This window comes from Podarcis tiliguerta, assembly GCF_965153285.1.
Source record: "Podarcis tiliguerta genome assembly, chromosome: 12".
Taxonomy (NCBI): Eukaryota; Metazoa; Chordata; class Lepidosauria; order Squamata; family Lacertidae; genus Podarcis; species Podarcis tiliguerta.
In genome coordinates, this window is record NC_139545.1 from 49,177,227 (window position 1) to 49,204,598 (window position 27,372).

The 27,372-nt window shown below is 44.3% G+C and overlaps 1 protein-coding gene across 3 annotated transcripts in view; it reads left to right on the top strand.

The window, feature by feature from the left end:
• The window catches only part of PRKAG2 (protein kinase AMP-activated non-catalytic subunit gamma 2), a 215,454-nt gene that overhangs the window by 36,220 nt on the left and 151,862 nt on the right, over positions 1–27,372 (top strand). Inside the window, exon 1 of one of the 3 annotated variants that reach the window (XM_083406525.1) lies at positions 11,981–12,107. The exons of the other annotated variants lie outside the window; for them this stretch is intronic. Coding sequence (XP_083262651.1) covers positions 12,069–12,107 — 39 coding nt within the window. The 5' untranslated portion in view covers positions 11,981–12,068. Of the gene's footprint in view, positions 1–11,980; positions 12,108–27,372 lie in introns of those variants that run through there. 3 annotated transcript variants of the gene reach the window in all.

Genomic DNA, 27,372 nt, shown 5'->3' on the forward strand with positions numbered 1-27,372 from the left:
ATTTTCTACATGTTTTCTGTTTTGAATAGCACTCTCCTTTTTATTGTACTGTTGACAACGGCCTTTGCCCTAGCAGTAAAGATTTGAGTTTGAATTATTATCAGGTGTGTGTGTGTGTGTGTGTGTGTGTAAGTGTAAAAGAGGATTTCTCTCTACCACCCCTGGTGATAAAACCTTAAAATTTCTTATGCAGCATTTTCTCTTTCAGCACGATAACATGAACACTGGCTGTATACTTCTACATTTGATAGTAAAATATCTTCATGATTGCTACTGGGTTTTTCTGGATTTATTGCTAAATGGTCAACTCTGTTAGGCCTATATGTTGGAAAAATAGTTACAAAAGTTACAAAATAAAGAACACTTACAGTGGTACCTCGGGTTACATACGCTTCAGGTTACATACGCTTCGGGTTACAGACTCCGCTAACCCAGAAATAGTGCTCCAGGTTAAGAACTTTGCTTCAGAATGAGAACAGAAATCGTGCGGCAGCAGCAGCAGGAGGCCCCATAAGCTAAAGTGGTGCTTCAGGTTAAGAACAGTTTCAGGTTAAGAACGGACCTCCGGAAAGAATTAAGTACTTAACCCGAGGTACCACTGTATTTGGTTGGAATTAGCAGACAGAGAAGCATCCAGCTTGTGCTATTGATTTAAACATAGTGCCCTGAAGCCATAAGAGGAAAGCTCAAAACCTGGGTCTCTGGAACGATGTCTCAGACCTAGCAAACCCTATCCTGTGCTTTCATGCTGGTTATGTTTGCATGCGTGAGTTCCTTAGTAACATGATGGCTGTGGTTCTCAATTTGATGCTGTCACTTGTTTGCACGGTTATAAGAAGTTCTTGTAATTGGAAGGTTTTCCCCTAACAGTTCAGGGACCGGAAGCACTTTAAATCTTCTTTGGAGCTATTTAACGATTAGAGGAAGGGGAAAATTGATTGTCTTTAGTAATGTGAATCGGCATTTCTGGCTAAGCCCCCACTTAACCTTTCGCCAACATCGGGTGATTTCTTTCCTGGTACTTGAATTAAAATGGCTGCTTGGGCTGGAATTTTTAAAATAAAATTTTGACCTAGTAGGTGAGCCTGAAGATGACCTATTTCTTGAACATTCGTCCCGACTTGCACGGCGGTTACACGATGCTTGCTGTTCATTGAGTATTAGAATCATAGAATCATAGAGTTGGAAGAGACCACCAGGGCCATCGAGTCCAACCCCCTGCCAAGCAGGAAACACCATCAGAGCACTCCTGACATATGGTTGCCAAGCCTCTGCTTAAAGACCTCCAAAGAAGGAGACTCCACCACACTCCTTGGCAGCAAATTCCACTGTCGAACAGCTCTTACTGTCAGGAAGTTCTTCCTAATGTTTAGGTGGAATCTTCTTTCTTGTAGTTTGGATCCATTGCTCCGTGTCCGCTTCTCTGGAGCAGCAGAAAACAACCTTTCTCCCTCCTCTAGGTGACATCCTTTTATATATTTGAACATGGCTATCATATCGCCCCTTAACCTCCTCTTCTCCAGGCTAAACATGCCCAGCTCCCTTAGCCGTTCCTCATAAGGCATCGTTTCCAGGCCTTTGACCATTTTGGTTGCCCTCCTCTGGACACGTTCCAGTTTGTCAGTGTCCTTCTTGAACTGTGGTGCCCAGAACTGGACACAGTACTCCAGGTGAGGTCTGACCAGAATACAGTGGCACTATTACTTCCCTTGATCTAGATGCTATACTCCTATTGCTGCAGCCCAGAATTGCATTGGCTTTTTTAGCTGCCGCGTCACACTGTTTGTTCTGATTTGTTTGCAGGGAGGTCACACGGCAATGAGCATTCATCCTGATTCTGGCTTCCAGAAATGATATAGTGGAGGAGGGAATTTGGGGGCAGTCCAACTCTGGGACAGCAGGGATGACTTCATTTCCTGGAGTGTTTGGATAACTGACGGACCCTCCTTTTTCAGGTCCTGCTCTCTTATGGGGTTGGTACTTCGTTTGCACTTCTAATTAAAAGCCAAAAGGTGTTTTTCATAGAATTGGAAGAGACCACGAGGATTATCTAGTCCAACCTCCTGTAGTGCAGGAACCTTTTGTCCAGCGTGGGGCTTGAACCCACAACCCTGGGATTAAGAGTCCCATGCTCTACCAACTGCACTAAAGCCCAGTGCCTTTTGCAGATTGAATTTATTCAGTCATCGGTACGCACCACTAATGTTCAATGGAGCTTGCTGCTGGGTAAATGCATAGGACTTACCGTATTTTTTGCCCTATAAGACACACTTTCCCCCCTCCAAAAATGAAGGGGAAATGTGTGTGCGTCCTATGGGGCGAATGCAGGCTTTCACTGAAGCCTGGAGAGCGAGAGGGGTCGGGTGAAGCCGCGCCGGGCTCCCAAAGGTTGTGCAGAGCTGCCTGCATTCCGAAGCCTGGTCGCGCTGAAGAGCGCGCCCCCGGCTTCGCGCAGCTCTCCGCAAGCCTGGGGAGACTGGCGCGGCTCCCTAGGCTTGCGGATAGCAAGCTGTTCTGGGGGCTGGGGTCGGGGGAAGCTTGGGCTTCCCCCGTGCCTGCCCCGTGCTTGGGGGAGGGGAAATATTTTTTTTTTCTTTATCCCCCCCCCCAAAAAAAAATTAGGTGCGTCCTATGGTGCAAAAAATACGGTAGTTACACTGGGTAAAAATTTAGTATTTATCATGTCACGGAATTGCTTCTTTACTCACATTTGGGGTTGAATTTATTATTGTTATTATTATTATTTTACAAAGTTGCATTTTTGGATCCTCCTTGGGGTGTCTGGCGATGTGGGCTGCCATTATATGTGGCTGGATTTCGAATTTTCCCTCCCCACTCACTTCCAGTTTGCAAACCAACATTTACATCTGCATCTGTGAAACCAAAAAGAAACCAAAAGATGGAGGCTGCAATCCTTACAAGGGAGAAATCCCATCAAATTCAGTGGCATTTACTTCTTAGTAAACTTGGGCTGTAGTTTTATGCGTCTGATTTCCCTCCTGGCCTTTATTTGCCACAGGGTCAAAAGAGAAGTCATATCCCTGACTTCCCACGATGCTCTTGAGTTTTGTCTCCTCCTGTCTCTTGGCAGTATGTCCTGTGATCAGCAATGGTTTTTTTAAACTGGCACCCCCTTCCTTGAAGATGGATGCCACAGCCCCTTCTGGAAAAGGTGATGAGGGAACATTAACCCGTAAAATGGCAAGGATCTGGAGGCCACATCTCTTTTTCGTTTTGCATGCAAATCCTGTTAAAGTCAAGAGATATAGACCCGCTCTACAGAGACGGAGGACTATTAAGGCTTTAAATCCAAATCGGTGTCATCTTTATTGCTACTACTGTTCCACTTCAGGAATTTCTTTACTGCCTGCAGAGACTCTGTCACACAAAGAAATACGTCTTTATTGGGTCCTCACTAGGTCTTTGCCTTTTTTATTTAGGGAAATGCATCCGTTGTAAGCACTGTGTTTGTGGCAGTGGCGATGATAGGACACTGGCAGAAATTGGGTTTCTACATTGGCTCCCAGTACGTTTCCGAGCACAATTCAAGGTGTTGGTGCTGGCCTTTAAAGCCCTAAACGGCCGGGTCCAGTATACCTGAAGGAGCGTCTCCACCTCCATCGTTCTGCCCGGACACTGAGGTCCAGCTCCGAGGGCCTTCTGGCGGTTCCCTCACTGCGAGAGGCCAAGTTACAGGGAACCAGGCAGAGGGCCTTCTCGGTAGTGGCGCCCGCCCTGTGGAACACCCTCCCATCAGATGTCAAAGCGATAAACAACTACCTGACATTCAGAAGACATCTGACGGCAGCCCTGTTCAGGGAAGTTTTTAATATGTGACATTTTAGTGTATTTTTCATCTTTGTTGGAAGCCGCCCAGAGTGGCTGGGGAAACCCAGCCAGATGGGCGGGGTACAAATAATAAATTATTATTATTATTATTATTATTTCAAATTAAAGTAAGAAGCATGGCCCCTGATTCATAGTTACACGCAGACTTCCTAAGCAGTCTTGTTTCCCCCATTCATTCACCTCAGCTTCCATTTTGTGCTTGCTCCTGGCACTTCTGTGGAAGTGAATGGGAAGGTGTCTGGATTGGGACAGTTTAAAGAAACATCTGAGCAGCCATGTTCCTGACCCCCTTAGAAACGGCATCGGTCGATTTCGCTGCTTCCTCTTGCTTTAGAGAACCATCATCCTCAAAGGAAAAGCTCAGGAATGGATGTGGATGTGCAGGGATGAATAACAACAACAACAACAACACGTCATGCCTGTATACTCGGTCCTGTATACCTGAAGGAGCGTCTCCACCCCCATCGTTCAGCTCGGACACTGAGATCCAGTGCCGAGGGCCTTCTGGCGGTTCCCTCGCTGCGAGAAGTTACAGGGAACCAGGCAGAGGGCTTCTTGGTAGTGGCGCCCTCCCTGTGGAACACCCTCCCTTCAGATGTGAAGGAAATAAGCAGCTATCCTATCTTTAAAAGACATCTGAAGGCAGCCCTATTCAGGGAAGTTTTTAATATTTAATGCTGTACTGTTCTTAACACTTGATTGGGAGCCGCCCAGAGTGGCTGGGGAAACTCAGCCAGATGGGCAGGGTATAAATAATAAATTATTATTATTATTATTATTATTATTATTATTATTATTATTATTATTATGCCATGCACACTTCTGCAGTTTGCACATTTTGCGGAGAGACATTTGTTGGCATAATCATGATTTATCCTGGGTTGGAAACCTGCCAGTCTGGCATGACCAATGGCCAGAGGGAGACCAGTGGAGAGCTATATTACTCTCTTAGGAAGACAGTTGTGGGTGTTGGGTTCTTGACAAATAATTTGTGATCCAAAGGAACAAAGCCTCCTTTTTTTTTTTTTTTTTGGACAGCACTGTATCCCCCCCCCCCTTTCTCAGCTCATGGCCCTTAATGTGAGAGCAGAAGAGCTTTGCTGGGTTCTATTGAAGCGTTCTGAGGATTGTCATATCCGTTTGATAACACAGCTCTTGGACTGAGAAAGATTGCACGACAGTGACCTATGACACTTGTGAAAGTAAAATGCTTTCCAGAAAGAAAATCAGTCCAAAATCTACCTCCTCTTATCTTTGCAGTACTAAGTGGAGTGGGGCTTACTTATTTTCCAATCTCATTCATGCAATGTAGGTTAAGAGCGTTACAATGAAAGGATGTCTCTGATAAATGAAAGTCAAGTTATCAGAGGTGGTAGCTATAGCTCCATCCAACGCTTACCGTATTTTTCGCTCTATAAGACGCACAAGACCACAAGAGGCACCTAGTTTTTGGAGGAGGAAAACAAGAAAAAAATATTCTGAATCTCAGAAGCCAGAACAGCAAGAGGGATGGCTGCGCAGTGAAAGCAGCCATCCCTCTTGCTGTTCTGGCTTCTGGGATAGCTGCGCAGCCTGCATTCGCTCCATAAGACGCACACACATTTCCCCTTACTTTTTAGGAAGAAAAAAGTGAGTCTTATAGAGCAAAAAATACGGTACTTACTTGTTTTGCTATTCTCAGAGACAAAAATGTAGGATGTTTGCATGGCTGTTACCTGGTTATTTAGAGCACAAGAAGAGTTCTGTTGGATGAAGCGGAAGTCCCCTCTAGCCCAGCACCCTGTTCCAGCAGTGGCAATTTAAATACTGGGGAAATATAAATTCCTCACACCAACAAGCTGTCTTCAAGAAGAGCATCTGGACCCACAAGTCAATGACAACTCTGCAAATTATTCTGCTATAACACAGCTGCTTTGAAAGGCCTGCAGTCTCAGTTCCTTTCCTATGGCCAAAATAGCACCAATTGTATTGTCTAGAGAATATAAAGTTTGAGAACAGATTGTCCACTGCTTCATTGACAAACCCCTGGTTTTATAGCAAAAATATCTGAAAACTGATGAAAAGCTGAGCTTGTGTGCCTGTGATATTCAGAGAACCAAATGTCCTACCGTACGGGTATTGGTTTTTATATGTAATCCATCCAATGGTTTTATTTGTTCCATTTAAAAAAACAAAGGCTTAATTGGATTTTAATTTAACTAAGTGGATGTGCTTTAGTGGAGCACGTTTATAATGGACATCAGTGTTAGAACCTGAGATATGAAAGCTAGGAGCTAAATGACACCTTAAACCTAGGTTATGGGCACAACAACGGAATGTCTAGGTGTGCTTTATTATAACAAGAATACAAAGTTGAAAATGAATGAACTGCAGCTTAAATATTATGTTCATTTTTCACATGGTCTAGTCCTTCCCTTCCATGCCTGCCCCCTAATATTCTTCAGAGAATCTCTTCTCCAGTCTTCAGAGAGTAGCTGGAAGTGGGGAGAAAGAAAAAGGTGGTCCTTTCCTTCCACTCTGCAGTTTTATTCTGAAATCTTAGGTGCAGTACTGCGCCCAGAGCTCAGAATCTGCTAGCACCAATGAAATTCCCTGTTGCAAAATGCGCCTAGAACACTGGGAGTTTTGAACACTGATAGATAATCAGATTGGGGGTTTGGTCAGACCAGAGTTAGCGACAACTGTCCGGCATGATGCTTAAATCAGGATAGAGAAGGATGGAGAGAATTTGCACAAGGGAGGGGAGAGACGTGGAGGGGGCACACGATTCCGCAGTCTGTTGCACATCCCAGAATCAGGAAGGAGGAAGGCTGTGGCCCTCCAGATGTTATGGACTCCAGCAGGACTCCTCTAATGTCCTTAAATTGTTGGATATTTAATGAGAAGGGTTAGCTGGTAGACCCTACCCTCTCTATTTCCATTTCATTTTGACCCTTGATCAAATTTAGCTGCAGCTGTTTAATTAAAGCAAAAAGAAAAAGGAAAAAAGAAGTGTTTATCTGCACTGCAGTTGGGAACAATTTGCTCACTGCTATTTTACAAACCAAACCGAAAGATTCTTGCTGGGATTTTAGTAGCTTGTGTAACGTGCCCAAATCATCGTTAAGTGGAGGCCTGTGGAGCGGTGGAAAACATGCCTTGCAATGAACTTGATAAAGAGAGATGGAAGTCGATTCCTAGCTACCTCTCCATACATGGATACTTGAGCTGCTGGCTGTAGCAGAAGCCGCTCCAAACACTGTGGTGCGTTAAAGGTTGTTGGGTGTGCATAAGGCACCACCAGAAACGTCTGGAAATTTCAGCCACTGAATGGGATCCGTAGCGGAAAGCATGTTGTGGTGCTCACTTGATTTCCTGACAGCTGAGTCACTGTTGCTTGCTGGAAAGGAGACAGGAAGGGAAAAGGTGAAGGGAACGTTACTGCAGTGTAAACACGCCAGCAGGAGTGCCAGATTGGATCTGCCATTGCGTTTGCACTGTGCCAGCCTTGCCGCCTCTCCTTCGTAAGTGGCAGCAGCTTAGCTGTCAGGAGGGCAGCTGCACATCGCCACACCACCATCCATGTGATTTGCTCCTGAATGGGAGATTTCAAAATGGTGAATTTTGACCAGCGGTCGTTTTTAGTCAATGAAACAGGCCTGAGGGATCATGTGTGGATGAAGAACTCTGGAATGGTACAGTACATTTTAAAAAAACTTTTAAAAAAAGTCTGGCCCTCCAAAAGCATTTTATTTTAAAAATCTGATTTAAATTTTTAAAAAATCTGATTTATTTTTTTAAAAACAACACCATTGATTTTTATCCACCCTTCCTGTGGTCCAGCTTGGCCACTCTGAGTCTACATTCAATATTATCATCTCTGATGTTCTCCTTATTTGTCTTGGGCTGAATGTTTGTTACAATAGCATGCTATTGTTTTCTCTTGGTACGTCTAGGGCTGGGATGGCTGTGTCCTTGGGACACTGGATCATCGCACTAATAAATACTGTTGGGGAATGAAAACACTAATAAAGGCGCTAATTACCAACGTGTGGAAGTTGCTGGCGCCGTTTCTCTGTGTCTCCCATGCAAATATGAATCTGTGTAGCAACAATAACAACAACGATGACAAAATCAGACTTCCACGAAACATTTGTAGATGTGGGAATTTCCTAGGGTTGGGGAAATGTATTTCAGGCTTCAGTACAAGGATAGTTAAAGCAATACCTTTATTCGGAATCTGCCAAAAATCACAAAGTAATGTGCAGAATTTTGATTAAGTAATTCTAAGCTTCTTTAGTGGCTGGAGGCCATGTTAAAGCCCTGTAATGATAGGTGGTAAAACACTGGACGGCAGATCCCTGGTTGTCTTTTCCCTTCAGTTCTTAGGTTCTCCCTCTGGATGGCTAAATCTGACATGGCTCCAAAGCAGATGATAAAGGACCTGTAGACATGTTCAGCCAAGGCACTAAACTTGCTCACTAGGCAACAAGTTCAGGAGAAGTCCCTGGGATTACCTTCGATGTAAATTGTTTAGTTGTGAGGACATTAAGGACCGTGGGTCTCTAAATCATGAGGAAGAGGCGCCGGTCTTTCACTTGGGTGCTACCACGGCAGATATCTCAATTCAGCTGGAAGCTATATCTGCAGGGTCAATAAGTTGATCTGCTGAAATGTAATGGCAGGTGTTGCCACGAACGTTCCACTCCTTGTTGCATATCTCTTTGCAGCTCCTCTTGAATTGTAGCCATTCTGCTGATTTCAAAAACTTCCTGCCATATCCTCCCTGAATCCAAAAGGTGTGTCCTCCCTTTTTAATCTTCAATAGAGAGTAACCTTGCTTCCTGTTTACTGGCTTACACAATGGTCTACCCGATCCTGACAATCGTTGTTTGCCTTTTAGTCTCCTCACCCCCGTGCTCCCTTTGGTCATCTTGGTTGTACAGTGTTTCCCCTCTTCTTGGGATTCTAGCTTGGTCTGAAGCAGCGATGGCCAAACTTGGTCCTCCAGCTGTTTTGGGACTACAATTCCCATCACCCCTGACCACTGGTCCTGTTAGCTAGGGATGATGGGAGTTGTAGTCCCGAAACATCTGGAGGGCCAAGTTTGGCCATCACTGGTCTAAAGCTTCAATGCGATGCAGTGCTTTTCTTTAAGAAAAATAGGTGCAGAATCTCACCATGAAGTTGTTACAGTAAGTCGCCGCTTCCCTCGTCCTGTTAGATTCAGGCAGATGGCTAGGGCAGCTCACTCAAACATGCACACTTCCAACGGTAGAAGACTCCCTGGAAAGCTTGAAGCAGCCACCGCTACACAGGAGACGGATTGAAGAAAAGGAAATGTGAATTGGCCCTGTCCCATAGCTTGATCAGTTGTGGCTAGGAGCTAGGTGGAGTCATAGACCTAAAATAAGTGTAGACTCACACGTACTGGCCAGCTTCTGTTTTGACTTGAAATGTTTGCTTTAGGCTTCTCAGAAGTACGTAAAGGCAAGAAGCAGGCAGGGAGAATGCCAGCCCTCAGTGGCACCCACCTGAGAGGTGTTGCGCTCTGGCCCACTCCGGCTGCAAATGAAGTACTGATCCTGTGGACCACTGCATTGCCCTGATCTCCCAGAGCATCAATTGGGCCTTATAGGGCTTTTCTAAGATGTTATTGGCCTTTAGAAAAACATTTGGGCTTCCATCTTCTTTGCTCAGCTCTCTACACATCACTCGTTGTTCATTCAAGCATTGGGGTTGGTTCCTGTTGCCTCCATTGAATGTCTTTCTTGGCTTTCAGCTTTTACAGATTTATGATACCCACTTGATTATTTAAGGTGGATGTACAAGAGCATAGTCATGTTCAAAGCTACTATACTTCAAACTAAGTCCATTTTAAAAAATCAACTGAGAATGTGTGCTCTCCCAACCCCTAACAAAGGGCTGGCCAAAAGGATGCAAAATTGTTTGTAATCGAAGCAAGGTACAACAAAATGTTGAGGGCAATTTAAATTCCATTTGGTGTAATTAGATTGACAGCAGCGTTTGCTAAGTGCCTTCCATTCTAGGCCTAATTCAATTTGGAGTTAAGTCAAAATGCAGAAGTAAGCGGCTGTATCGGATTTTAATTTTAATTTTATCTTCTCATCTGAAAAACAACAACTAGCTTTTCCTTTATTGAAAATGGTGGAAATGTTCCTGTTGGTGGAACAGTCCCTTCTACTTCCACGCTACTGCTAACATTTTCATGGTAGAAACTGAATGAATGAATGGGGGAAAATAGATAGCTAGCTTAGATAAATCTTTCACTGCTTGTGTTATGCCAGCTATAGGGGAAAGCTTAGACATTTAATTTAACTAGATCAGGCGGATGGGAGGAGGCTGAATGAAGAAGAGAGGAACTGGTGATGTGTGACCAGAACAGGCAAATGTCGCGGCTTCCTTGAGGGGAGTCCACAGATCGTTGGTGATGCTGTGGCTGTTTTCAAAGCTGCCTGTCTCTGCATATGTTGAAATTCCATGCGGTTCAAAATCAGGGGCAGTGTTCTTCCACGAAACCTTCACAACTTAAGAGCATAACATTTGGTGAAGCCACACAAAAATCAGTTTTCTAAATGCACACACTGCTCTCCCTCTCTCTCCATCCTCCAGTCAGGTGAGCAAAAGGTGTTATGGTCCCAGGGGCCATATAGAGAGTCCCGAAGTGCTGCCTTCATCTTCCAGGCTCCTCTTATTGCACGAGGAGTTTTCATTCCACCTCCAGGAATGTGATGATAGCAGCAGGACCTTCCAAGCCCTTCCGTTAATTACCCCCAATTTTAGCATCCCACTCTTGTGGGATCAACATAACCAATAGTGTCCCTGTAGTGGCCACCCATTGATTGAGACCTTTCCTCCATGGGTGCTTTCCGGATGTCACCAGGGAGCAGGACTAGGACTGGTGGGGGGACAAAGGACTTGCCAGGGGTGGTGGGGAATACAGTGGTACCTTTGGTTATGAACTTAATTCGTTCCGGAGGTCCATTCTTAACCTGAAACCATTCTTAACCTGAGGTACCACTTTAGCTAATGGGGCCTCCTGCTGCGCCGTGGCGCAATTTATGTTCTCATCCTGAGGTAAAGTTCTTAACCCGAGGTACTACTTCCAGGTTAGCAGAGTCTGTAGCCTGAAGCACCGCTCAATAACCTGAGGTACCACTGTACTGCATTTTATCTTCTCCATATTGCTATTCTTTTTTCATTTTGCTGCCGGATCATGACTGCTACAAGCTGGCCTATAAGAATAAAGGTAAAGGGACCCCTGACTCCAGTCCAGTCCAGTCCAGTCACGGACGACTCTAGGGTTGCGGCACTCATCTCGCTTTACTGGCCGAGGGAGCCGGCGTTTGTCCACGGACAACTTTCCGGGTCATGTGGCCAGCATGACTAAGCTGCTTCTGGTGAACCAGAGCAGCGCACGGAAATGCCATTTACCTCCCTGCTGGAGTGGTACCTTATCTACCTGCACTTTGATGTGCTTTCGAATTGCTAGGTTGGCAGGAGCAGGGACCGAGCAACAGGAGCTCACCCTGTTGTGGGGTTTCAAACCGCCAACCTTCTGATTGGCAAGCCCTAGGCTTTGTGGTTTAGACCACAGCGCCAATCACGTCCCCTGGCCTATAAGAATAGAAGCAGTTAATTTAACAGTAGGCACATTATGATCAGCACATCTGTCTTTTGTATTATCCTCGAATAAAGTGGGTTTTTTAATGTATATAAACAGGCTTCTGACTGAGACCGGAATAGACACATGGCTCTTCCCAAACTCCAGACCTACAATCTGCCCTCACTGCATGGATGTCTTGTCTGCTAACAAGATAACACATTTTATTCCAAATCTCCCACTTACCTTACTTGCCTGTAGACGCCACCCCCCCTCCCCCGGCTTTGGACAATTGAGTGCATCCTCCAAAGTACGTTTCTCTTTAACGCATCTTTTCAAAGTTAATAGGGTAGGCTGGAGGGTTTTCGTAATCAAATCTGAATTGTCTGAAGCGTGCCTGGCTTGCAGCCTTTGAGCATCAGATGAAACTGTTGTCTGTGTTCTCCTGGGTTACCTTGTGTTCCCTGAGATCTCTCTGGTTGCTTTGCTCTGGGAATTGACAGCACACCCAGGCACTGGTCCCCATCTGTTGCGGCTGCGTCGCTCGCTGGACCTGAAACATTTCAATTTTGCTTTCTTTTCCCTGGGAATATTTGTTCTTGTTAAGTGCATTTCTATGGATATTTCAACCCAAGGTGCAGGATTTTACAGAGCTGTAAGTAATGGATTTGTGTGAGTCATCTGTGTTTTTCCTGAGGCTGTAGAAGAAGCAGATAAACCGTGCCTGTTAAAGGGAAACTGTCTCTATCAGTGCGAGACCAAGGCTGGGAGAAAGGGGAGAGAAATTTGTTTAGCTGAATAGAAATAGTCCTTGTGTATTTTACTGAGTGGATGTGTTTTGTCTATTCTGCCTGTATAAACTGACACAGCGACGCTTTCTCCCTGATTACAACAAAATGAAAGGTTGTAGATCATGTTCTCCTTCCAGGTTGTTTTTCAACCACAACTTTTTTTCTCCTTAGCAATTTGCAGAGAAAGATTAGATATTCCAGGGAGATATTCAGTGGAGTGCAAGGGGTGTGGGTGAGAATTTGCTGAATGCATGTTTAACCATCTGTTCTCTGTACCCTGCAGTGTCTGTCTTCTGCTTGTCTGGTAGAAGAAATCTCAGCTTCACACACAGACACACACACACACACACACACACACGTATGCATGCATGCATGTATCTTGGCTTATTAGTTGCAAACATTGCTGTTGATGGTGCTTTAAAAAAATAATAATATAGATATATTTTTCCAGTTTGAGATCTAACGAAAACGTTGGCTTTTATAAAGATTCACAGTTTGGGCAACTTTCAGTTTGTGTCAGTCCTGTAAACCACAGGCACGTAAATCTCAAAGCACTCAAATCCTGCGAACAGAAGCTTATGTTGCAGCACCAAAGCCAAACACATTGCCCCCGGCTTCAAAGAACTCATTGATACAACGTGTTCCGTGTGAAAATGGGCTTCCTTTGAGCTGCCCTGTACCGACAGCTAATCAGAAGGCATTGGACAAATCAAAGGTTTGATTTGTCCCCCCATGTATCACATAATCAGCTTGTCAGCTTGTTTGCTGGAAGTGATTTCTTCCTTAAATTAAAGCATTTCAGCACAGTTTTTGTGCAGAAGCCACGGGCGCTTGATGCGTCTTCGTGTGTTGCTTTCTTTTTGCCATGACTCAAGGCAACTGCTGAAGTTCTGGCAGGTGGGTGATGCCATCCTCTCTTCCCTCCTTTCCTCACCTGGTGGCGGAGATGGAAGCTATGCTTGCCGTCTGGGATGGTTGGCAGAATCAGGGCAGCTGTGGAAGTTCAGGGGAGCAGTTGATCTCCCTGTGCCCCGCCATTAAAGGTAAAGGGACCCCTGACCATTAGGTCCAGTCACGGAGGACTCTTGGGTTGTGGCGCTCATCTCACTTTACTGGCCAAGGGAGCCGGCGTACAGCTTCCGGGTCATGTGGCCAGCATGACTAAGCCGCTTCTGGCGAACCAGAGCAGCACACGGAAACACCGTTTACCTTCCCTCCGGAGCGGTACCTATTTATCTACTTGCACTTTGACGTGCTTTCGAACTGCTAGGTTGGCAGGAGCCGGGACCGAGCAACGGGAGCTCACCCCGTCGTGGGGATTTGAACCACTGACCTTTTGATCGGCAAGCCCTAGGCTCTGTGGTTTAACCCACTGCGCCACGCGTGTGCCTTGCCCGGCCATTAGGCCCTGGGAAATAGGACCTGTGGACTGGACAAAGGTGGTTGGCAGAATCAAGGCTGCTGTTCTACCTCCGGCAGGTGGGCAAAGCAAGGCCCATCTTCACCTTGCCTTCAGCCTATAGGTTGCTTCTACACTTAACGTCACTTCCAGATGACCCTGAGCGGTTTGCAGGGATGTTTGGTTACACCTGCTATTTATTGAGCATTCTTTCTGATCTGATTTGATTGCAGGATGATTAGACAACATTGGTTATTTAATGATTATTCATTATGATTTGGTTTTTAGATGGCATTGCACCAAGCAAGTATTATCCTGCATTTTCTAGCACATTTCCCCATTGCTTTCCTTATTGCAAAAAATGTTTGATTTTTGAGGGAAGTGAGTTTGTTGCGCAAGACCTCCAAATCCACTTTAAGGGTGCAATGTGAGTACAGTGGTACCTCAGGTTAAGTACTTAATTCATTCCGGAGGTCTGTACTTAACCTGAAACTGTTCTTAACCTGAAGCACCACTTTAGCTAATGGGGCCTCCTGCTGCCGCCGCGCCACCGGAGCCCAATTTCAGTTCTCATCCTGAAGCAAAGTTCTTAACCTGAAGCACTATTTTTGGGTTAGCGGAGTCTGTAACCTGAAGTGTATGTAACCTGAAGTGTCTGTAACCCGAGGTACCACTGTGTGTGATTGAGTCCCACCCGAAAGCAGTGACGGCCTGGAAATGGCCCCAGTTCAAATAGAGCATTGTTATTTCTTCTGTTAGTAGGAAGAGGAATTAAAATGCAGGTTCCATGCAGCATTTGAGTTATTATTATTATGCATTAAATTTATATACCATCCTTCATCCGTAGATCTCAAGGTGGTTCACAGCATACAAATACAAGACAAAAACACAAAATGCATAATAAAAACAAGAACAAGCACAAAACAAAGCAATAACCACCTCTCCCACAAACACATTTAAAATGATATAGGATCTTAGCCGAAAGCCTGGTTGAAGTGGCATACAGCTATAATATCTGTTGGTACCTTTCCCCGTGAGTGAGATCCTTCTGTAACGTCCACTCAGAAATAAGTTTCGTTCAGCCAAGATATTTTCTAACACTAACTGAAAACCACCTTCCACCTGTTCTACCCCTGTGTACGGCTTCCTGTTGATCCAAGTTGTGGGGAAAGTGAAGTGTGGTCTCTGATTTGCCTTTTGAGTAGCCTTTCTCGAATGGACCAGTGTCAGTTTCTCTTCCTGTGGTGGGGAGAGAAGGTTTTAGTTATCGATTTCCTCTCGTTTTTCCTTTCTTGAAACAAACACTGAAATAATGCTAAAGGGGGGGGGGGACGCGAGGAAATTGTGTATGTTTTCTGGAGAAGAGTTTGATTGGTTTTTGCCCAATACACATTCCGTGTTCTGCAAACAACAGAAAATAAAAAGAAAATCAACATTAGGCCTGGGGAATATATTGATATATTGCCCAAGACTGGTATGAGGAGCAGACCACGATGTTGATTTCACTTAGTCAAAAGTCCCTTCCTCCAGCGGGCGCTGCTAGCAGAGGCGGTGGTTTCACCAGCGATATATCGCTGAGTGAAACCAACATCCCACTCTGCCCTCATACGACGCAGAGGGAGAAACAAGCTGTATTGGCGTTATATCACCAAACCGCAATGTTGGGCTGGCGATACACCATGATGTTGAAAAGCTGATGTCGTCCAGCCCTAATCAAAATGTTATAAACTATTGTGAAAGTATGAAGCAGAGCTGGAGCAGAATAAAATTATGCTAAAATGGGAATAATATATAAGGGGGGGGGGGCATTTCTATGGAGACATTGGAAAGTCTTTGCAACAAAGACCATAAATTTTCTCTCAGCATGGCAGAGAACTGTCATGTGCAAGAGTTATATACAAGATGGTTCATAACATCCATTGCAATAAAGAGAATAAATGAGAACTATTCAAATAATGTAGAAAATGTCAGAAGCAAAACCAGATATCTTCAACGTATTTGCTGAGAATGCCCCATAGCAAGAAGATACTGGAGAATGATTAATAATATTATTGAAAAAAATATTAAAATATGCAATTCTTCTATATCCTCATTTTTTTAATCACTTAAATTATATGAAGAGTTTTGGAAGACCTTCTCATACAGGGCTAGCATCTTAAATATCTACTGTGGTTTGAGTACAGTGGTACCTCGGGTTAAGTATTTAATTCGTTCCAGAGGTCCGTACTTAACCTGAAAACTTAACCTGAAACTGTTCTTAATCTGAAGCACCACTTTAGCTAACGGGGCCTCCTGCTGCTGCCGTGCCGCCGGAGCACAATTTCTGTTCTCATCCTGAAGCAAAGTTCTTAACCCGAGGTACTATTTCTGGGTTAGCGGAGTCTGTAACCTGAAGCGTATGTAACCTGAAGCGTATGTAACCTGAGGTACCACTGTACTCCGTGTAAAATACTTGAGATTTCAAACATCTTCTGTGAAAGATTGGAACGCGCACTTGTGTTAAAATTAACTCGTATTAAAATTAGTGAAATCTGGGTGCACATTTAGGGAAATCGGTAATTAAAATTGGTAATTAAATCTCCCCCCCCCCCCCATGGAGGAGGAATAGAAAATGATAGTCAATCAGTTTTGAGAAGTAAATCCCAACACTATTCCCTCACCTTGGAGAATCCAGACCAGGCATAGGCAAACGCAGCCCTCCAGATGTTTTGGGACTACAACTCCCATCATCCCTGACCACTGGTCCTGTTAGCTAGGGATGATGGGAGTTGTAGTCCTAAAAACATCTGGAGGGCCGAGTTTGCCTATGCCTGATCCAGACTGATAGGGTAGGCAGAATTTGCAAAGCAGAAGTCTCAGATTTAACAGCATACGAGCAATGTAAAAGCCTTAGCAGGGTTTTTCCTGGCCCTGCTGAGCAGTCTGGCGCTGCAGTTGTGTTTTACCACACGCAAAACAATAATAAATAAGGTTGTTTGTCTTTGTGGTGGTGGAATGGTAGGATATCTTATAAAACACTGGAATGTAGTAGGCTTAACAACAGTGTTATAACCTTGGGGCGGTGGGGAGGGGTGGGAGAAAATGGTACATTTTGTCTCACGTCCTGTGTGGAGTCAAAAAGGGACTTGCTTTTCCCTGGTGTTCTTCATTGCTTTGGTCTGTTGACTCTGAAGGCCAGCGTGCCATTTCAAAGCAACATGTGGAGCTAAGCAGCTTTTAAAATTATCTGCTATTCTGCCAGATATCATCAAGAGGAGCATGCAGGACATTCCCAGGTGATCTTCCCTTTATATATTGGCCAAGCTCAGACCTGCTTAACTTCTGAAATTGAGCCACATTAGGCCCTTTCAGCACATTGTATGTTCATTTGTGTTCGGTCAGAGCACTTTATAATACAGTGGTGCCTTGATTTAAGAACAGCTTAGTTTTGGATTAAGAACGCTGCAAACCCAGAAGTAGGTGTTTTGGTGTGTGAACTTTGCCTTGGAATAAGAACATGTTTCGCTTCCTGTTGAGTGTGTTCCGTTTGTAAGTTGAGTTCCCCACTGCTATGGGAAAGCACACCTTGGTTTAAGAACGCTTTGGTTTAAGAACGGACCTCTGGAATGGATCAAGTTCGTAAACCAAGGTACCACTGTATGTTTAAAAATACCTAAGGGGATCCTGTTGCTCTCATGTCCTGCCTGTAGGCTTCCCATGTGAATCTGGATGGCCACTGTAAGAACAAGATACTGACCTGATCCTGCAGGATTCCTCTTAAGAATGCCAAGCACACAGTAAAATGGAACAGCCGACTTTGTTGCTTATATTCTTGTTTGCCATTTCTCATCTTCAAGGATTTGCATCTGACCTTTAGCAAAGCATGCCTGTCAAAGAGTAGGTCCCCTGCAAGGAGCTCAGCCTTGCAAGACTGGAAGAGTGTAGCCCTGTGTATGTTTACTCGGAGTAAGTCCTGTTGAGTTTATGGGCCTAGTCCTAGGAAGTGGACATTAGGCCACAGACCTATGTGGGAGCAAGCCCTATTAAATTCAGCGGGAATTGCCCACAATATATATATATTTTTTAAATTAATTTTAACATATAAAGTATAATACATACCACAAAACTTCACATCTTATACAATCTGTTTTTGGACTTCCTTCAGCACCTCTGATGATCCACCATTCTTATCACTTCTTCTGCATTTCTTAAATTCATATTGCCTTTAATTGTCTTAACTAGCCATCCTCCCCTTTATCCATTTTTGCAATAATTCAGATAATTCACCTCACAAAACTTCTTGCAAACCTAATCTGATCATCACAATTACCTTTCAAATAGTCCGTAAATTTACTTCAGTCTTTTGTGAATCTCTGGTCCCGCAGATTTCGAATTCTTCCTGTTAATTTATCTAATTCTGCATAGTCCATCAATTTCATCCTCCATTCTTCTTTCGTCAGTAGTTCTTCTTGCTTCCATTTTTGCCCACAAGATAAAATTTTGAAAGTGGTTTGCATAAAGGTAATAAAAATACATTTAATAAAATCCCTGAATGTGAAAGCAAGATACAGTCATACCTCGGGTTATGAACGCTGCGGGTTGCAGACCGCGCGGAACCCGAAAGTACCTGAACGGGTTATTTCCGTGTTTCGGCGCTCGTGCATGCGCAAAAGCACAAAATGACATCACATGCATGCGCAGAAGCGCTGAATTGTGCCATGCCTGTGTGCAGACACGGCACTTCAGGCTGAGAATGCTGCAGGTTGTGAACATGCCTCCCGCACAGATCACATTCACAACCTGAGGTATGATTGTAAAAAACAACAAAATTATCAGAGATAAAACTGAGCAGGGTTTAGAAGGGGGCTGGAATATGCAGCTGTCCCTTACGGGGATCGAACCTGCAACCTTGGCCTTATCAGCCCCACGCTCTAACCAACTGTGCTATCCCAGCATGCTTGTCCTAGAATGTCCGTCTGTACTTTGTATTGTGTAATTAGAGGTGGTATGTGTACAGTAGCGATATTTCCATAATCTATTAAGTAGGTCCATGTTCCAATAAATTGTTCCTAGTCATTTGTTCCTTGGGGAGCTAGATTAGATTAGAAAGACATTCCGGAAGGGGAGGTTGTTTGCTTTGAAATCTAAACTAACCCCCACCCTCAGATGCTGGAGCCAAGCCGGGAGAGTGGAGTTGGCTTCCTCCATCTTGTTCCATTTGCAGTTTTACCAGAAGCATCTGGCTGGAAACAGGCTAGTTGGAAACCTTAATCTGTTCCAGCACAGGCAGTCATTATAATTTTATAATACAACAGGCTGTTAACTGTGAGAGGAGGGGGCAACAAAGGCCTAGATTTGATGTCCCAATGTTTGAAGCAAGAGTATTGGCAATGCCCATAGATTTTGTTTGTAGACCATCAAAGGGTTTGGGCTTCTGGTTTGGGCTGTGTCCTCATATGTGCCGGCTGGTTACGGTGATAAACAACTCTTGCCAAATGGGTAGAAAGCTAAATAGACGTTTTAAGGAAGAAAACAACCATGCAATGTAGTCATGGCCTCTTCGGGGAAGTTTTTAGTGTTTGATGTTGTATTGTGCTTTTGTTTGGAGCTGCCCAGGGTGACTGGAGCAGCCCAGTTAGATTGGCGGCATATACATAAATAAACATTATTATTATTATTATTATTATTATTATTATTATTATATTAAAACCAGCAATAAAACCCAAAATAATAATCGGTGAGAAACCGTGTAATCAGCTAAACCAATACAGTAGATTTTAAAAGCCACAGAAAATAAAACGGTCTTAACCCGGCACTGAAAAGAATATAATGTTGGCCCCCGTCTTCCTTCCTTCTGGAGGGTACAGTGGTACCTCAGGTTGCATATGCTTCAGGTTACATACGCTTCAGGTTACAGACTCCGCTAACCCAGAAATAGTGCTTCAGGTTAAGAACTTTGCTTCAGGATGAGAACAGAAATCGTGCTCCAGTGGAGCGGCGGCAGCAGGAGGCCCCATTAGCTAAAGTGGTGCTTCAGGTAAAGAACAGTTTCAGGTTAAGTACGGACCTCCGGAATGAATTAAGTACTTAACCTGAGGTACCACTGTATTCCAGAGCTGAAGCCCCACCATCAAGGTGGCTCTCTCCTGTGTAAATGCATAACACAACTCATCTACAGATGGAAAAAGGACCTCATCTGAAGATCTGAATGCATGGAAAAGGTTGATACAGTAGGGGGCTGTGCTAGTCCTCTTGTGGAGAGGATTCTGCAGTAGAGGTGCCCTCACTATAAAGGTCCTGCTCCATTCTTAAAACTTACTGCAGCATTTTGTTTTTGTAGGACTCTAGTTGAAAAAAAGCATTCCTGATGCTCATTCCCTATTTTCACTTTTTCATCTCTCAATCATGGTGGGACTGATAAAATTACTTGACAGGATTGCCGGTCTAATGACATACCTTCCAGGAAGACTGATGGATAAACATACTTTGCTATCTGTCTCCATTTTCCTGAATATAATCATATGAGCTCCTTTCTACCAGATGAATTTGTTTCTTTTTCTTAGCCATTGTCAGAACCAGATGCCACAAACTTCAGAGTTTGGATCAGCATTTAATCTTGCTAGGACAGCATTGCTCAGTTTCCCTGAGCAAACAAATATGGCCATGTTTCCTATTGATTTTTAGAGATAGGTCATCTTTGTAATGAATCAAAGCTGCCATCCTTCATAAGATGTCATACTTGTTCCTTGATGTAGTCAACAATGCAGCTCTGTGCATTGTAGCGTGAATCATGGTTGTTGACTTGGAGTGTGAGGCTGGCAAATGATCTTCCATCTTGGGGAGGGACTGTAGCCCAGTGGCCAAGCTCATACTTTGCACGCAGGACATCCCAGGTTCAATCCCCTGATAGCTCTAGCCCAGTGGTTCCCAATTGGTGGTCTGTGGCACCATTAACATAAAAACTATCATAGTGATATAACAAATTTCAAAAGTACGGGATCTATTGCTTGGCTTTTGAACAAGCAATAGGGGGTCCACAGAATTTAGCTAACTGGCAATCACTGCTCTAGTTAAAAGGATCAGGTAGCAGGGATGAGAATACTCCGCTATCATAGTTTGTCTTCTACTGTAGTCACCCACCTTCCTGAGCAAACACCAGGCATCTTGGGGCTATGGGATGTGGACTCCAAGCGAGTGATCTCACAACACATTGCTGTGGACACCTAACCAGAACAGTTTAAGGTTTCATCCCCTGCTGCAAACTTCTCTTTGTTGAGTCTCTTCCTCAGCCAAGTGCCTTTCAGTAGTCTCTCTTCTATGTAAGTGGGGTCCCTCCTATCTGGGTGCGCATCTTGAAGCCATTTTTACTTCCACCAGTGCCTCAGAGTTTCAGTACATCAACTGCTTGGGACTGATAAAAGCACCAGCATACATATTTCAAAGCAGAGACCCAGGGACAGGTGTTTACAATAGGCCTTACCAGGGTACTGAGACCCGGGTAGATGCCCAGGAATCCTGTGAGTTGTCTCTCTGAAAATGAAATAAATGCAATACAAGTTGTGACTGGCCACGCTCAGCCTGCTGTTCTCCAGAGACTCACTCTTGACACATACTTGATTTTTAAAAAATAAATACAAGGAATAATCTCTCAAATTTACTTCCGCCAACTCCCGAACATCTCATTTTAGCTGCATAACACGGAAGATGTTTTGATAAGAACAGGTTGTGTCTCCAGAATACAAAAAAAAATGTATTCACAGTTTTGTCTTTTTAAATTCAGTTTCATCTGCCTCCATCTTAACAAATCTTGACACTAATCATGGACAGACTCTAGAATTGAAGCAGCGTAGCATTCCCCCCCCCCCAACATGCTGAGATGCACAAAGAATATAGATCTGGAAATATTAGAGCTCTTCGTGGACTCGTGAGTTTTCCCACCATAATTGTGGGTGGAGAAAAGGGATGAATACAGGTGGGAAGGATGACACATCATTTCACCAAATTTCTCCAAGGGGAATAGAAATTCTCTAATTGTTTCCTGGGGTGGGGTTCACCATTAACTGTGAGAACAGCACAGCTATTTTTCGTTTTCCTAAGTTTGGAGTTTTTGTTGTTATAGCTGCCACTGCCACAGCAAGTGGCATCAACATCAACTCTGGCCACCATTTTGTATCTCCTACCTTGCCCCAGATCTACCATCTTTCCACAGCATTGGAGGGAAAGTGGGGGATGGCAGCCATTTCACACACACTGAAAAAAGATGGAGAATATCCTGGGGAAATTCTGCAAAGTGGAAGGGTGAAAAAAAGAAAAATCTCAGACATTTTCTCAGAAAAATTGACCCTATTGGGTCTACATAGACTTTCTGTTTCTCTTTTAAATTCCCAAGTCTTAAATTTTGTTTATTTACCATTTATTTTACTTCATTTTATCCATATTAGTATTTGTTGTATTTAATGGAGTATGCTGGGGTTTTTTACCGTATAGTAAATTACATCACATTAATTGTCGTGAGAATGGGTAGAAGTCATCACTGTGGCTGAACCTCCATCATGTCCCTGTGTTTCTCTCGCTCACCCCACTTGCTTATCTGCCAAAAACATGGACAGTTAACATTTTAACTATAGTGCAATTGTCTCTTATGCTCTGTATAGTACTAGGAACACACCGAAGGTTTTGAGTGCATGGTGAATGTTGTTCTCCTGAATAACCTTGAGCAGAGACGACTCTTCCACCAACCTGAGCTGCCAATCTCTGTGAAACAATGGAAATGACAATGGCTTCCCTGTATGCAGAGTTGTTGTGAAGATGAACCAAATCAAGGATTCGAAAGATGTTTGCGAATCAAAAGCACTGTGTAAACAATTGATAATAATGGTAATCTTCAGGCTTTAATATCCTTGCGTGCCAGCTGATCTCTTTGCTCAGGAGAATTACTCATGGCTATTAACCAAAAAGAATGCACAGAGCAAGCAGGAAGAACAGCTGTTTTCCTAAACTGCTGAGAGGTGGAAGCGTGGCCTTCGCTCTGCTTGCATTTTTGAGATTTTGTACGTTTTTACGTGATTCGGACAACGGCATAGAACAAAATTTAAAGGCAGAACTGATCGCTGCTGTGGCGCCGCGTTTAAGCGGTGCTTTCAAATTCCTGGTCCAGAGCAGGCTACTGTCAGGGGCCAGGAGTCTCCTTCAGGTGATGGAAGACTCCAAAACAGAAAGCGAAGGGCACATGTGATACACCCTGGAAGCCTTGCCACTCTGTGACGCATGTGTCCCCCTGGCCAGAGGATGTGGCACTGCCATCTTCAGACTCTGGAAACTTCATGGAGGACAAGGGTGCAGGCAGAGACTCTTGCACTCCATCCTAGTAGGAGACCAATGGAGAGGGCTGTGCCTCTTTAAGTGAAGGAGTGTCTTCTGGTTTGGGCAGAACTCACAATTTGGAAGCAGCTGTGCACACAGGGCTACATAGGGCTGGAGCTCAGTTTGTTCACTGCGGGGGCAACATAGAGGTTTTGGGTTCCTGGAAGATAGCCTGAAGGCCTGCATTCAATCTGAGTCTTTCTCTACCTAGTGTCGCTTCTGTCTGCCTGGTGCCCAGCCTGTGTTCTGCCTTGCCTGAGCACAGAGGATGACAGTTGCAAGACGCTCTGTGCCTAGCATGACTTGCTAGAGTGAAACCTTATGGTCTGTGGTTTTCTAGAAGGCAGAGCGGTTTAGTTCATGTTGCTAACATGGCGCTGGTATGCAAAGATGGGTTTTGTCTACTTTCTTTGTGTGCTAGACACTTCACCGATTGATTGAGTACAGGGATTTATTTTTTTTACAAGGTTTATTATAATACAATTTTTAGCATGTATACAGTCATACCTCGTGTTGTGTTTGCTTCATGATACGTTTTTTCAGGTTGCGTCCTGCGGCAACCCAGAAGTACCGTAAAGGGTTACTTCTGGGTTTCGACGCTTGCGCATGTGCAGACGCGCAAAATGACATCGTGTGCCTGCGCAGACACGGTGAATCGCGACCCGCACAGAAGCGGGTTGCGTTCTGCTCATGTTGCGAACGGGACTCTGGAACCGCTGTACAAAGTTTATATACAAAGTTTATATACCTAAAGAAAAAAAACAAGGACAAAAAACTATTCCAAAATCATATATGTACCAACACTTTGGACTTCCTGTCTATCTCGTTGTAAATTCCTTTTTTTACAAATGAATGTACTCTTATCATTGTATATTGCTTTACGTTTTATCTAATACATTCCTATATCAATATGTACCCTTGGTCTTATTTCTCAACTCAGTCCCTCTCCAACGTCAATCGAATGTTAGCATTCAGTGATTTTCAGTGATATTAAAATATAAACATAATAATGGGGCATGGGCTACAGCCATCTTGCTGAATCATAGACTAATTGGAAGGGGGCCTGAGGGCCCCCTAGTTCAACCCCCTGCAATGCAGGAAAATTTTGCTCCGTGTGGGGCTCGAACCAACAACCTTGAGATTAAGAGTCTGGGCCCTGCTTGGATGAGAGACGTGATGGGGACCCCATGCATTCAGCTGTGAGTTCCATGGGAGAAAGGTGGGATTTAAATCCAATAAATGATGAATAATACATTCAGGGGGCAGTCATCAGGTCTGCAATGCCGTAGCTCCCAGGCCGTTCACTGATCTGAACACAGGAATGTACAATGCAAGACTAAGCACGTCTACTCAGAAGTAAGCCCCACTGTGTTCAATGCAGCATAATCCCAGGAAAGCAGAAGCAAACGTATTGTGCTTTGAAGCAGAAGTTTCATGATTGTGCGGGCCCCACATTGCGCAGGGAACACAAAAAGATCCAGGCATCTTTTGTCATTATCTCCTGTTGAAAAGCAGTACAAAAAATCCTGTTCTATTTATCCTGTAGGTGTCCATCTGCTGTTTGTGACGAATGTTCTGTCCGTAACAGGAGGGCTTCATAATTCTGAGTACAAAAGAACTACAAGAAGCAAAGAACCTCAAGTCCCACTAGTCGCAAATAGAATTACATTATACAACGTAAAGATTTGGAAACGTGGCAGCTTTATAAATCCTTTTAATGTAGACCTTGGGGCCAGTTTCTTTCCAGAAATGAAAGCAAAGTATAAATAAAAGGCAGCTGGTAAATAGCATAGACAAATCCATACAATTTTTATGTGCAGCCAACTTGCACAAACAATAACTTTCTCAGTGGCTGGGGCAGCCCAGTCAGGTGGACAGGGTATAAGTAAATTATTATAATTATTATTCACAAAAACCAAATCAGCAGATTTTTTTTTTAAAAAAAATCAAGTTCTCGGGTTTCTTTTTGCTTGATTTGATACTCCTCCCATCCATTCTCCTGTTGTAGCTCTTCCTGTGTTTGCCTCCTGAATGATCAGAGATCGATGAAGGCTGCACTGCTTCCCGGGTTGTGTGAATGTACCGTTCTGCATCTGTTACCACCCACTCTTTTGGAGTCACGTTGAAAGCCAGCCACCCCAGTTCTGGCACGTGACAATTTAGCTTGTCACTCTTTCAAGAGAAGACACACACACACACACACATCCTTGGTGAAGTGTGCAGAACGTCAAAGCCAAGAGCATGAACCAATGTTTGAGCCTTGAATTAAATCATCGCTATAAACCAGAAGAAACAAATGGGTTTTCACAAAATCTGATCCTGCATTTTAACAGCAGGGTCTAGGGATTCCTCTCTGCCTGACCCGCAGATACTTGTCTGTGGCCTTCACTATGTGTTATTCAGATATGGTGGGCCAAGCTTATATATCAAGTAGCTTCTGCTCATACTCAGTTTTGAGGGGAGCTCTACAGTTTGGGGTGGCGCTGTGGGTTAAACCACAGAGCCTAGGGCTTGCCGATCAGAAGGTCGGTGGTTCAAATCCCCACGACGGGGTGAGCTCCCGTTGCTCGGTCCCTGCTCCTGCCAACCTAGCAGTTCGAAAGCACATCAAAGTGCAAGTAGATAAATAGATACCGCTCCGGCAGGAAGGTAAACGGCATTTCCATGCGCTGCTCTGGTTCGCCAGAAGCGGCTTAGTCCTGCTGGCCACAAGACCCGGAAGCTGTACGCCGGCTCCCTCGGCCAATAAAGCGAGATGAGCGCCGCAACCCCAGAGTCGGTCACGACTGGACCTAATGGTCAGGGGTCCCTTTAGCTTTACCTACAGTTTGGTGTCTAAGGAGCTGTGCACAGGGGAGACTATGGGTTGGTGGGAACCCACATCGCCAAGCTTTTCTCTGTTTGTATGAGGCAATCTCTGGAACCTCACAGCTCTGGAAGCTTCAGCTTTGAAATCTGGTATGAGAGAGCAGGGGAGTTGGGACTGTCATGGGTGGCTGACCTCCTTCCCCGCCGCACCAAGCCACAACTTTGCCTGTGGATCCTTCCCAAGGCAAAATAGTTTTCATAGGACATTTGTAGGTTCCATAGGGCATTTGTGTTTGAAATTGATGCTTCCCTTTTTTGGAAATTTTGGAAAATATGCCCTTTTCTGAGTACCTCTGGTGCTTTCCAGATTTGGGGCTTAAGATGTTAAAGGCCACTGGATCACCTAATTTAGGTTTGTCTGAGATGCCAAGAATTTGAGATTAGCATTACTGATTTATTCTTTTAAAACCATCCACATTCAGGTGCTTAAGCAGTAATAATCACTTGAAAGAAATCTGGCTTGAATCCCCCTGGTGCCCTCACTTGCCTGAATTGCTCTCTCTCTTTCTGCATCTCATGCGGCTCCAATAATTCCCCGCCAGTGACCATTATTTGCCCCGAATTGAAGAGGTTGCAGGTTAGAAAGTGTTCATCGATAGGGGCCATCACTCACTGGCAGAGCACATGTGAGTTATTGAGCACAGTGGGCTATTGAGAAGCAGATTAATCCAACAGAGAATGTGGCATTTAGCAGGAAAAGGTTGCAGGGTAGAGGATAGAGCGTTGTATTTTGGCTGGGCACAAATCCTTTCGTGCACCTGAGAAAGGATTTGAACCTCAGCACATGTTTGCTAAATTTGTTGTTGTTTAGTCGTGTCCGACTCTTCGTGACCCCATGGACCAGAGCACGCCAGGCACTCCTGTCTTCCACTGCCTCCCGCAGTTTGGTCAGACTCATGCTGGTAGCTTCAAGAATGCTGTCCAACCATCTCGTCCTCTGTCGTCCCCTTCTCCTTGTGCCCTCCATCTTTCCCAACATCAGGGTCTTTTCCAGGGAGTCTTCTCTTCTCAGGAGGTGGCCAAAGTATTGGAGCCCTCAGCTTCAGGATCTGTCCTTCCAGTGAGCACTCAGGGCTGATTTCCTTAAGAATGGATAGGTTTGATCTTCTTGCAGTCCATGGGACTCTCAGGAGTCCCCTCCAGCACCATAATTCAAAAGCATCCCTTCTTCGGCGATCAGCCTTCTTTATGGTCCAGCTCTCACTTCCATACATAGCAACATACTAAAACAGCACATTGTTTAATAAGCACAAAAGTCCATCCGACAGTGAGCAAGCAGCAGAGGCAAGGATGCAATTACAGTTTATTTTCCTTAATTAAAGATGACTTGGGCATATTTGTCTCATAAGTGTAATTTTCTTCGCATCACTCAAAGCTGTCTGATCATCAGCGCAAATACCACCCCGGCTACCCCGGCTTTTGTTAATTATTGCTAATTAATTTAACGAGAACATAGCTCCTGCTAATGGAAAGATATTGAATGGTGGCACAAAGGGATCATCTCCTTTGAATTTAATTTG